General features: G+C 36.5%; 1 protein-coding gene across 8 annotated transcripts in view; it reads right to left on the bottom strand.

Moving 5' to 3' along the window:
• The window catches only part of NTNG1 (netrin G1), a 253,571-nt gene that overhangs the window by 239,932 nt on the left and 1,110 nt on the right, over positions 1-12,529 (bottom strand). For all 8 annotated transcript variants that reach the window (XR_012646598.1, XM_075003111.1, XM_075003112.1 and 5 more), the window contains exon 2: positions 5,695-6,370. Coding sequence is in view for 7 of the 8 variants with exons in the window: in XM_075003111.1 (XP_074859212.1) it covers positions 5,695-5,940 (246 nt within the window). In the remaining variant the exon portion in view is untranslated. The remainder of the gene's footprint in view (positions 1-5,694; positions 6,371-12,529) is intronic.

The following is a 12,529-nucleotide window of genomic DNA, read 5'->3' as shown; positions in this document are numbered from 1 at the left end:
AGTCTCACCACTTTCTAGTCCCTTTTAGCAAGGCCATGCCATAATTTTTTTCTCCAAGTGGAGCAAGGGCATAACTTGCCTAAAATAGTTTCAAACACAACCTTTACGTTGCCAACAGGAGATGCTAGTGCTTCCATGCACTTCATCCTCTCTGCTCCGTTCCAAAAATTGCTCTTAGGCACTGATCCTTCAAATATTTATGAACAAGTGTATCTAGCCACATGAAGATCTCCATTTAAGGCTATGGGGCTATTCATGTAAATGAAGATATGCACATGGTTACGTATTTGTAGGAGTGAATGCATGGAACCTTAGTCAGTGCACAGAAGTGATCACTTTATGACTAAAAAGAAAAATAATAAAAAAACCAGTGTTAATAACATTAATATTTGGAAACTGTCTTATGTCATCTTAAAAGTGAACCTATCTGAACATCCTACTGTTGTAGAGTGTAAGAGTAATGATTCTTCTGACTTTGTACAGGACTTCAAGAATCCAGCGATCTCAGGTGAGTATTGGTAGTTATTAAAATGCAGGAATGGACTTTTACAACTCAATCTCTTCCAGGCTGGCCTGACAATGGAATAATCTCAGAAATTATTTTATTGGGATGCCGCTCAATTTGCTGTACGCAATAGAGGTACCTTATGACACATCGTCACTACACAATGTTGCCATATCATGACGTTAAGTCATAATAACCCAACCTCAGACAGTGAGGGTGTGTTGGGACACTACTATAATGCATTACACTGCTCTATTAGAGCAAATTGGTTCTGTGGAGCTCCCTAAAGCATGGACTCCACGAACCATCATCTTGTAAGCAACTGTATCTTAACAGTTGCAGTGCAGGTTGCAGTATATGACTAGTAATTGGTTTGTTTATATACCAATTTTTCTTTTTTTAAACAGGTGATATTAAGATTTCAGGGAAGACTCCTGACATACTTAAATTATAGGGATTCATCGTCAATATAATTTAAAGTGTGAATACCACTGAATCCATCAGGAATTTTTAAACTAAATACTATTTTACTGGTAACTCATTTGATTTATTTTAACACTGATATTGCATTTGCACATCCATAGTCACCATCATGTATAATGCTCCAGAAGGTAATAAAGTGCATACAGAGCTTCAACACCACCACGTGGGTCTGTGCATTCTGAGATGTCCTGCTGTGCACAAAACTGAGAAGAATGAAAACCAGCCAATATATGGGGTAGTGGGGGCGGGTGAGCATTGTCCACAGCAGCATATTATTCTTTTTGCTGTAACAGGAAGACAACTCTGTGCCCCATAGGAAGCTTGAAATGCTGTTAGCTGTCACACCTAAAAACTGAGTTTTAACCATACTGTGTATGGATGCGAACTATGGGTATGTCTACCCTGAAGTTGGAGGTGTGATTACAACATGTGTAGACATATGCAAGCTAGATTTAATGTAGCTACAGTCAGCTGCAGGGAAGCTGAGGCAGCATGCACTGTGCAAGCTCGTTCAGGACCCTTGATACCTATCTAGAAAGCTAGCTCATCCTGAAGCCTGTGCTGCCATAGTTTCACCTCTATTGGTACTCATGCCAACTCCACTAACCCTAGCTGAGGCTCGTCTACATGTGCTACACTCATACCTTCAACTGCAGTGTTGATGTCACTATGTTTGGAACCAAGCACACACCTAACCAGTTACAACATTGGTTAAAAGCTTGTTTGTGTTCAGAGTCAAACGCTATAGAGACAAGTTTCCTATGGGTATTTGAGACAATCTGAGCAAGAAATCTATTGCTCAGCTGATTAAGTCTAGCAAAGAAATCTGTGTGCTTACTACTATCTTTCTAGTAAACTCATTAGTAGGTAGTAAGAGCACCAACATAATTTTCTGTTAATTTTTTCTCATTACTTCTGAACGTGTACATGGGGACATTACAATGCTTTGTCTGGTTCAGATATACAGTTACTGAGATAACCATCTACTGACATTGAAGGGAGCTGTAAGCTACAATCTAATATTCAAAGTGAATTTGACATATTGAAAAGAAAAGGCAGAGCTACAAACAACATTAGAGCACACTTTCCACAACCTCTTGATGCATTTGCACAATGTTGCAGTGGCTGCACTGCAAACATTGCTGAAGAGTGCAAACGCTGAGAAGGTACGTTTGATTCAAATCCAGTGCAAGACATTTTACCAAATTAAAAATTCCATGGGCTCATTTCTGCTTAGCTTGTAATGTGGAATGTAAATGTGAAATTGAACTCAAATTGACAGGATTTTTGTTAGTAATTTATAAATGAGCATTGAAATGCAGTAATAAATGAAATACAAATTTGATTTCCTCACAACCTGAGCCTTAAATTTTGATTTATAAGGATTTTTTCCAGCTGGCTTTCGACTGCAATGGAAACAAGCATCTTGCAAGTTTCACTAAGCCATCTTTTGTGTCTACTGTCATTACATACATATACTTTTTTTCTCTTTCATAAGACTAAAGTTGTACTCACACATTGGAAACTAACAGAGGTGCACCACCACCTGGAGTGTCTTCGCAGGTGAGGGAGTGCCACTGCTCTGTCATACCTGATAAGGCTGCAACGTGTACTTCCTATATTGGCTGGCCAATTCAGAACCTGGCTGCAGGACAGTTGTACAGTCACCATCTTCTTACACTAAAATGGCTAGCTGCTGTACCCTGGTACAGTCCTCAAACTCATGTGAATTCAAGAAGTGACATTGCAGTTGTCCTCCACAAAGGGGGTGTGTGTGTGTGTGTGTGTGTGTGTGTGTGTGCGTGCGCGCGCACGTGTGCACGAGATAACTGATACAGGGGTTGGCAGAGACAACGTAGAATCACATGGCACACACTGTATTTCCTAGTTTTCCTATACAGTGAAATCTTTCTTAAAATAATAGTAAATTCCAAGGAAAAAATTGTTTTCGGAACGTAAGGTGCCCTCAGGAACAATACTAACTTTAATTACTGTTAATTCAATGTAATAATTAAGAAGGCATGGGAAATAGATGAATTCATTCATGTAATGCAGCTGAAGACTGAGACACCCTTCAAGTTCATATATTCTCTTCAAATGCACATGTATGATGATTCACATTAAGCAATCCACCTGAGCCTCAACATTTCTCCCCCTCTTCCAACAAAAAACCCATAAAATCTCACACTTATTAACAAGAAGAGCACAGATATAAGTGAGAGTGAAATCTGTACCTGAATACTTACAATCAGGAAAAGGTTAAAAAAGCCTTTTCACAATGACACATCTGCTAGCAATTCCACTAGGTTGTATTATGCTTAATAATGTGTCTATTAAACAGCATTAAATTGTTACACTCAGTTATGCTGCATACATAAAAACATGTATCCAAAAGAAAATCCATTTTCAGTTCACATTTTGACTTATAGGTTACTTAGAAAAATGATATCCCTTCTTTTAATTATTTCAGTAAACACAATAATGGCACTGCTAACTACACCATAGAGTACTTTACTTTCCCAATTTTTTTTTTTTAGTAATATGAGAGTCTACTTGTAATTAAAGGCATGCCGCATTAATGATGCTGAAAGTCTCAAAGGGAAACATTTAATGTCCAGCTTATAATATTATGCCAGAATTACATGCACAGAAGACTTTTTAATAATCTTTGTATCTTAATTTAGTTTTGATTGGCTATGAAATCCAGAGGAACACTCTAGGGCTTGAATTTCTACTGTCACCAGCGCTTCTGCTCCATAAATTGTACAAACGCAGATGACTTCTTCCGTCTGTAGTCTTCTTTTCAAAGCTTCCGTTTAACCTATGCAGAAAATTAGCTTCAGGCTGAAAATAACTGCAGATAATTTTACCATTTTTAAGCCACTGGGGTGCTGAATTGGGCTGTGACAAACAAAATTTGTCTTAACACAAAGAGCAAATCTTATTTTTATGTTGTCATTTCAGCTTTATGCACTATTTCATAACAATCTCAATTGTGTATGCAACCTACAGCAGCAGCCACTAGGGGTTTCCTAGCTAAAGTCTGGGAGGGTTTCATTACAAACCAGGGATTAGTAATAGAATTAAAAGTTATATTAAAAGGGCTAGATTCTAGCAAATCAATCAGCTCTCATGAAGGGCCGGCATGTAGCTGCACTGCCCAAGCTGAGTCTGACTGGGATGAAAGAAGGGAATATTACACTGTCAAGTTATGTTTATTACAATATGAAAGGTGTTTGTTTGAATTGATGTCAGCCGAGATAGGTTAGTGGGTAGAGTGCAAGTGGTACAATCAAAAAGTACATAACCAATGTAATTGCTTCATAAAGTTTCAAGCATATTAGCAGAGTTGATGTGTGGAGAGAATGTGTGTGTGCATGTATCAACATTCTAAATATCTACATGTGGTTGGACCTGAACTCCTTCAAGAATACTAGGTGTTGAAACTGATGCCATAAGCCATTTGAAAGTTAATTTTTCCAGAACAGACCTGATTGTCACTGAGAAATAACGATCCCTGTACATATACAGGAAAACAGAGATTTAGTAAATCAATTTACAATAAAATTATTTATATTTTATAGGAACTCATTAATTTCCCAAAACTAAATTATGAGCTAAAATTATGCAAAATTCTATTGCTCTACTGATATCGTCACGATAAAATGAGCCACATATAGCATCACATATGATTTATACTTCAATGCTACATTTTCAGAATAATACTTTTCAACAGAAATTAACATTCTACTGAAAGAAAATTAATTTTCTAATATTGTTCAGGGGAAAAAAAGCCCTCTATGAGCTGAAAATTTCCTCTAACATTACAGGTCTCTAAAGATCTGACCTGGCAAATATCTATGCATATAGTTTTACTCAGGTGTAATGTTTTGACACAGACATAGCGCCTAGTACTTCACAGCTGGCACAACTATTTACCAAGCACAACATTTTCATGATTGGCCGCTAATTTTACAGGCCTCAGCTGCAAAAAGCCTGCCTTGACCCCACTGGGCATGATTTTTAGAAGTGCTGGCCACCCACAAATCTAATTAAGTCACTGGGAAATGCAGGTACTCAACATCTCTGAAAAATCAGACCCTAGCTAATGGTGTTTCTTTTAATGCAGCCTATAAATGCAGTGCGAACATTTATAGCTCAAGATGGCAAAGCATTAAGTAGCTATGCTTAGAGCGGTGCATACTTTCCTGAAAATGCTGCCAATGTATCCCCCTCTTAAATCTGCTGCACAGTGTAGTTATATTCTAACTGTAGGCTTCTACTGGGCAAAGACTCTTAATTACACCACAACATGGTGGTTTCATGATATGAACACATTAAAATCAATCCACCAAACTCCTTTTCATAAGTAACACAGGCATCACACCAAGGAGAAAGGTTAGTACAGTAGAAGCTTGATGCTGCTTTCATTTAAGTCCATTGCAAGCATTTCCATTGATTTCAAGTGAAACAGGATTGGGTTCTAACTAAATGAACCACTAATCATAGAGTCTGATGTTGTTTAGTTAAGGTTGTTTATTCCTTATTGCTTGGTTTCTCAGAAGCCTTTTACATTTATAAATTCATAAAATTATGTAATTTTGCCCAAATCTTTAAATGAATTGGGGGCTTCCACTTTTCACATGCCTATTACAGAAGCACATCCTGGATTATATGGGAAAAGAGCATTGAAAAGTTTGCCTTACCATTGCACAGAAGGTCTCAGGTGGATCTCCGCATGTTATATCAGGGGGATCCAGGGTCACTTTCACATATTTGATCATGTCTCTGGCTTCCGGCTGACAGGCCATGTAATCCCACACTTTGCCTTCTTCTGTGTAAATCTGAGTCTTACATACATCATAATGTCCCCACACTGACGGATAGTGCTGCATCACTGAAGATACAGTTACCCAAAGGGCATGAAGCGACAGGAATCTTGACAAATACATCTCTAAATCCTTTGAAATTGCCTTGATAATGATAACCAATATTGATTTAAGGACAGTCTATATATTATAAATATATGTACCACGTATATTTATATACATATCTTGGAAAACAGGTTCCACAACTGAATGTGCAGCATTAGAATATGGTACTTGCTTTACTCAGTTGAAGACTTTGGTGGAAGCCTAATCTGAAGCTGGTCCTTTGTCTTACAAGGTGTCTCTCAGAGCTTTTTGTAAAAGATGTCCGAGAGCAGATAATAATTTAGCAAAGCTGCAGGACTTCTCTTGTTCTGTTGATAACCCCAAGGGATCCTCTGTTCACAGCTCACAAGGGATACCCAGACGTACTGATAAATCAGTATCTGAAGCAAAAGGATGAGTGTCTACAGCTTGGTGTCTGTTTCCCATCAATCATTCTTTTCTTCTGGCCCTTTTAGAAACAATAAGAGTAAGAATTATTGTCCAAGAATCAATGCATTATAAAATATATGATATGTTGACATTTTGGAGGGCTGATGCAATATAAAGCAAATTGGTGTAATACAGATAACCTTTACTGTGGATGCTTTGCTAGAATGAACAAACTACCAAAATCATTCACAGTGAAAAGTATTTTTGACATGAAGGATTTAACTCTTCTCTAACAAAGACAGATTTATAACATTTCAGGTGACTACGGGTTTTTGCTTCAAAAATGACATTTCCATCTTGGCAAAACCTGAAAGGCAAACAACAGAACTTAAACATTTCTCATATTTTATAACCAATGAGGCAGGGGAAACATAAACCACAAAGAAGAACAGCAGAGCGGATCTTTTATTACAGTGACAAAGTGATGACAACTACCTGTGTGCTTTTTGTCTCTTGGACCGAGGACCCCAGAGAGCTCAAAAATGCCTTGTATGCTTCTATGCTTTTGTTATTTTAATAAGAGAGTTATTAGGAGCACACAAGTCTATTTGGATTTTCTAATTAGTACTGAAAAAGGTTTGCTCCTTTATAAATTGTATTTAATGATAAAGATAACTGGCTCATTCGTAGCTTCTTAGCTCAACCATTTTGATTTTAACACTGGTCCTGAGCTTCCTTAATTATTTTACATATTTACTTTTTGTTTCTTTCTGTAACAGACACCAACAAACAGAACTGTTTTCAGGGTAAAATGTAAAATACCAGGACATAAAAACAAGACCCCTAAAACCAATAAGTCATAAATTCAGAGGTCATATTGTAGTCAATCCCTTTCCAACTGAAGACACAAGGACTTTGGCCCCTGGCTTCAGTGGGAATAGGAAGCGTACATTCAACTATACTCTTTTATGGACTCTTACAATCTAAACCTCTTAAATTTTATGTTTGCAGACAAATATAAATCATAGTATTTCATAGCTCAATTAATTTGACTGTAATCTCACACCCTAGCTGGAACAACAAATCTTTCAATGCCATAAAAATAGGAAAAAGGAGCCCCATTATATAAATAATGTATTATAATACACATTTTCAGGAAAGAGCAAAAGTTGTCTTTAAAGCAATTTCATAAACAGGTTCACTATATTGAAATAATGCACAATCTTAAACTGAAATAAGCCACACGCACTATGAAATGCCAACAGATGGCTGAAGTGTGTTTCCATAGCAAAGTAATTTACAATAATTGCCTTATGGACGCAAGTGCAATTTACCATTATCTTCATTTCATAAAATGTTATTATACAAAAGCAATTTGTTGTGTATTCTATTAGAAATATGTTAAATACCTGAATTTTCATGTAGCATTAATTAGCAAATTGCCTAAATACTTGTAAATTTCAAATCTGAATTTGTTTCAAAACCTAGAAACTTCAGACACTCTCCAAAAATTAAATATATTTTTAATCTGAACATCAAGTGCCACGGCTCTTTAACCACCTTTCTTCCATTCTTCCACTTTTCATTGATGATATTTAACTTGTTATTTTGGAATTAATTAAAAGAACTTTTTAAATGCACTCAAATTACACTCTTTTTATCCATTTTGTCCACTCTATTTAAAAATTTAAGAAGGAAATAACACAGCTCAAATACAGAGGTCAACATTTATAAGGAAGGAACGAGCCTGAAATTAAAGTGTTGTTGCTAAATACAAATTTTAAAAAGCATGTTAAATAAGCGTGACAAATGACTGCATATTCAGTATTGAAGAAGGATGAGAAAACTACTGAGTGCTTGGGAAAATCTGGTTTAGCTAATAAGCGAATGTTATGTTTCAGTATAGAAATAACAAGTTACTATGTTTAAACAGCCTACAATTTAGCCTTTTTAATTTAATCAGAAATATACTCTTTTTTAATGCTTTCTTTGCTAGTTTTAATTTTCCTTTATAATCTGCTGTCACTGCCAATCTACAAATAAGTGGGACTGGATATGGCTATAAAGAGATGTATTAACCAGAACTGAGAACATAGCTATTGAGAATAAATGTGAAGCTAGCCGCTGTATCTACACCAACTGTGCTATGATGCTCACCTTATAACCAGTTTTCATTTAAAAAGTCAGCATCACAATGATGGTAATTACACAGAATTACAGACTATAAACATTGATCAAATTTAGTGCACTGACAACAAAAAAGTGCAGGTGTGGAAGATACTTGAGTACTGGAAAGATATGGGACTGAGTGACAGAAATTCCTGATAAGAAACAGCCAATTATAGCTTAAATTTCTGGCACGCAACCAGGTGTGATTAATAGTCTTCCATTATATTACATATATATTATTAATGTATTAAAAATGTCAGGCTTTGGCAAGAACTAATATGGCATGGTTCAGTTACTCTGCAGTATCTTCTTTTAACGAGCTCCCATTGACATAGAGAAAGGATATTGACCAAACCACATTAAATATCATATGTTATGGGTCACTGAGGCTTTTATAATAGAGCTACACAATTTGTCTTTATTATATTTATGCCTGCAGTGTTATTCATTATGTGCATTCCAGTTTCTGGTTGTCCATTCCTAAAGATAGCTAATTATTTTTAAAAATTACCTTGCAAAAATTAATTAAAATTTACATTTCTGAACTTGAAAACAATACCAATTGTAGCTCTAAGCGACACAGCAAACTGTGGGTAATATAAAACAAGATTTCTCTTCATGAATACACTTACATTTGGCCCTATGAAGTAAAATGCACCAAATGCAATAAGTGACATTTCTTGTGCCCAAATCTTAATACTCTTCAGCAATTGATCATGCATTCTGCTGTGTTAAACTGAAAGGATCCATAAGGTCTGACATATAGAGGTTGACATCTTCACTGACTGAAATGTGACTGCAAACTACTGGAAAAACTGATTATGCTAGATGTATTTAGTAAAAATGTGGTACATCATGCTTTGAAACTAACTTTTCTTGGCAATAATTGTATTAATTGTAGAACATTTGTATCCTTAAATTTTCCACAGGTGCCATAACTCCTGCAATCTGCAAAACAGCAGGCATTCCCTGGGCAACTGTGGAGCTACAATATTGAAATCTCTGTTGTCTCAGTTTTCTTCCAAAACACTCCTCTGTATGTAAAGCAGGGTCATATACCATATAATAAACTCATGTATATCTCTATATGAGTAATTCCTCATATAGGGCAGTGGTTGACCAAGACTAAAATTATATGTAAAAGCAGCCCAGAACACATGAATCTGTTTCCAGTTGAGTTAGTCCAACCTCACACAGATTTTAATTATGCAGACTGATCAATTACCCCCCTCTGCATCCAACTCCAGCCAAAAAGTACTGTATATTCCAGCAGTAATTAATTATGGTAAAAGAAACTGTCAAAGCTTATTAGGATATGAGAGTAAACACAGCTTCTTGTAACTGTTTTGGTCACTGTGAATATTTCCCTCTTCCCACACACACTATGATAATTTTCTCATTATGAAAATTGTCACCTAGCAGCTTAGCATTCACTCTGTTGCAGAAGTCTCTCGGTGAAAACTTGCTGCACTTACATTACAGATTTTTTTCCCCAAATAGCAAGTTAAACAGTGGGTTTTGTAAAATGGCAACTAGGGATTTATTCAGACCATTAATTTGATAAAAATGCACATTTTGGCAGCACATGAATTAGAAAGAAAGGTGCAAAAATCAGACTTGTCTAATGACATGTTCCAGAATCTCCTGGCATAAGAAATAACATTTAGATGTATAAAATAACTCAGTCAATAATTCATGCAGTTGATTTTCATCACAGTAGGAATATATAAAATATTTTAAAATTAAACGTAGTGTAATTTTGCATCTACAGTCAGAACACATTAATAATATTTCCTATAAAATATAAGTAAAGGTGATTTTGGCTCTTTGGTGATGATTTCCAAATTATTTTTGTCAATACAACTAAAATGTGGTATATTCTACAAGATACAACTGTTATATAGTTTCACTATTATGACTTATGCAACTGCACATACTGCAATATATTAAAATATAATCCACCAATTTGAATAAATGCAATTATTCATCCATGCTAATTACGTATATTCATGGTATTTAATTACATTACATTTCATCTAAGCTAAGATGTATCTTCTGAAATATTCTTAGGGTATTTCAGAATGCATATTTATACTATAACAACATCAAATGCCATTTTCATCTAATGTATTTAACTATGTAATGGAAAAATAAAGATTTTCCTTCTTTAGGAGACAGGAATAATAAGAGTGATAAGATCTAATAAAAGAAGAGAACAGAATATGAAGTTCTACAAATAAAACAAAGGATTCTGAAACAGCCACAAAAAATTTTTGGTTGCCTAAATCTTTCTTTGTCCTGTGACTCAGCTCATGAGCATTACCACATATCAACATTCGGCATGGAAATACCACAGAAACTTTAATGTAAAAGGCTTAATTTTTAATGACTACGTTCTTATAAATAGTGTAGCAATAATGAAATTGTTTTGCAAGTGTTATGCACTTAAGATGAACAATCAAAACTGTTTACAACAGAAATAAGATTCCTAAAAAAGTAACACAGGTCCTTGCCAAAAAAAAGCACTCAGATCATCTACTGTGTCATGATAGTAAAGTCTTCAGATTCTGGCGTGAACTCAATGTAACTTTCCAAAGCTGTTAAATTATATGGAGAACTTTATCTTTTTTAAAAGGTAAGAACTAAAGAAACCTGACTTTGTGTTGTGCTGTTGCCAAATTGTGTGCCTCTAAGAAAACAGCTGGTTCCAATCCTTATCAATGCCGTGCCTGGCTGATGACCAGGAACTTGAAAGATCAGGCTATTGCCATTAATTACTGAAAAATCACCTGTAGTCACCTTTGATTTATATCTAGCCTATAGTTTCTAACCCTTGGGCTGCATTATGCTTGTGGTTAAACTGTAAATTACTCCCTTTTTAAGAGCATTGGTACCATGGATTTCATTCAAATCCTCTTTTAATATCTTTACAAAAATTACGCTAACTCTTTGTGCACAAAATACATAATACTGAAAAGCCTCCTGCACAGCAATGTAAATATACTCATTAAAAGGTCAACAACCATAAACACACAAACTTCTGGAGAGAATACAGGACCATTCATTTTACCGGCTTTTCAGCATTCAACGAATCCTTTGTTTTTTTGCTTTTGATAAATTACTATTCATTTATTTTTGAATGATTATGTAAACTGCTTGTAACTTCTAATATGAAGCTGGGAATTATTCCTGGGTGCCTAACGAACTATCAGCTCCATGGAGATCAGAGCTACTCTAGACACCATCCATTCCACCCTTTTTATTGGATTTCTGATATTATTTCCCCCCCCACCCCGCGCTCCGCAGAAGAATCTTTATTCATAGACTGCAAACCGTTTGAAACGAATGGATCCCCTTTTGGCAGAATCCTTCAGAATTCCCTTCAAATCATTCTTTCATTCCCTCCTTTGCCAGTTTGTTGGCTCTCAGCTGATACTTTTTATAAACAAAACAAACAAACGGAAGTTATAGCCTGTACAACCACACAGTCCTGTACAATCTGTAGGAGTATCAGTTTTTTATCTCCCTGTTTGAAGTTAATGCCCTCCATCTCTCCCTTTTTCAATGCATAGCTGATTTCCATGTCGGGAAGTGGAGGAGGTCAGAAAGAAGAGCTACGTGTGAACCAACATGTAATTGGCTGGCTGCGGTGGGAGGGTAGCCCGTTCGGAAAAACGATCAACAGGGAAGTGTCAATGGCATGATGACGATGCATCAGAAATAGATTCTCACTTGCAGGCTGGGGGAGATGGTAGATGCAGCGCTTTGCCTACAGGGGCCCATTCAGGATGCACAAACCAAGCCGTCGCCTCTCACCAGTGCTCTGAAATACGAGCTAGGAATTTCCCTCCCTTGGCAAAGCCCGGGGCAGCGAGCGCGCTGGAAACCAGTCCCAGGACTTGGCTCCCCAGCGAGGCGCCACAGCCCCAGCAGAGGGCGCAGTGTCTATTTGTATCTAACATCCACCCCCTCCTTCCTGCTCAGTCTCTTAATCGGTTACACGGGGTCCAATGTAACGGCACCAGCTCCCTCTGCCTCCTGGCGATGGGAACCGACGGCGAGAGCCACA

This window comes from Carettochelys insculpta, chromosome 9 (assembly GCF_033958435.1).
Source record: "Carettochelys insculpta isolate YL-2023 chromosome 9, ASM3395843v1, whole genome shotgun sequence".
NCBI lineage: Eukaryota > Metazoa > Chordata > Testudines > Carettochelyidae > Carettochelys > Carettochelys insculpta.
This window is presented reverse-complemented; position numbering and strand designations above follow the sequence as displayed.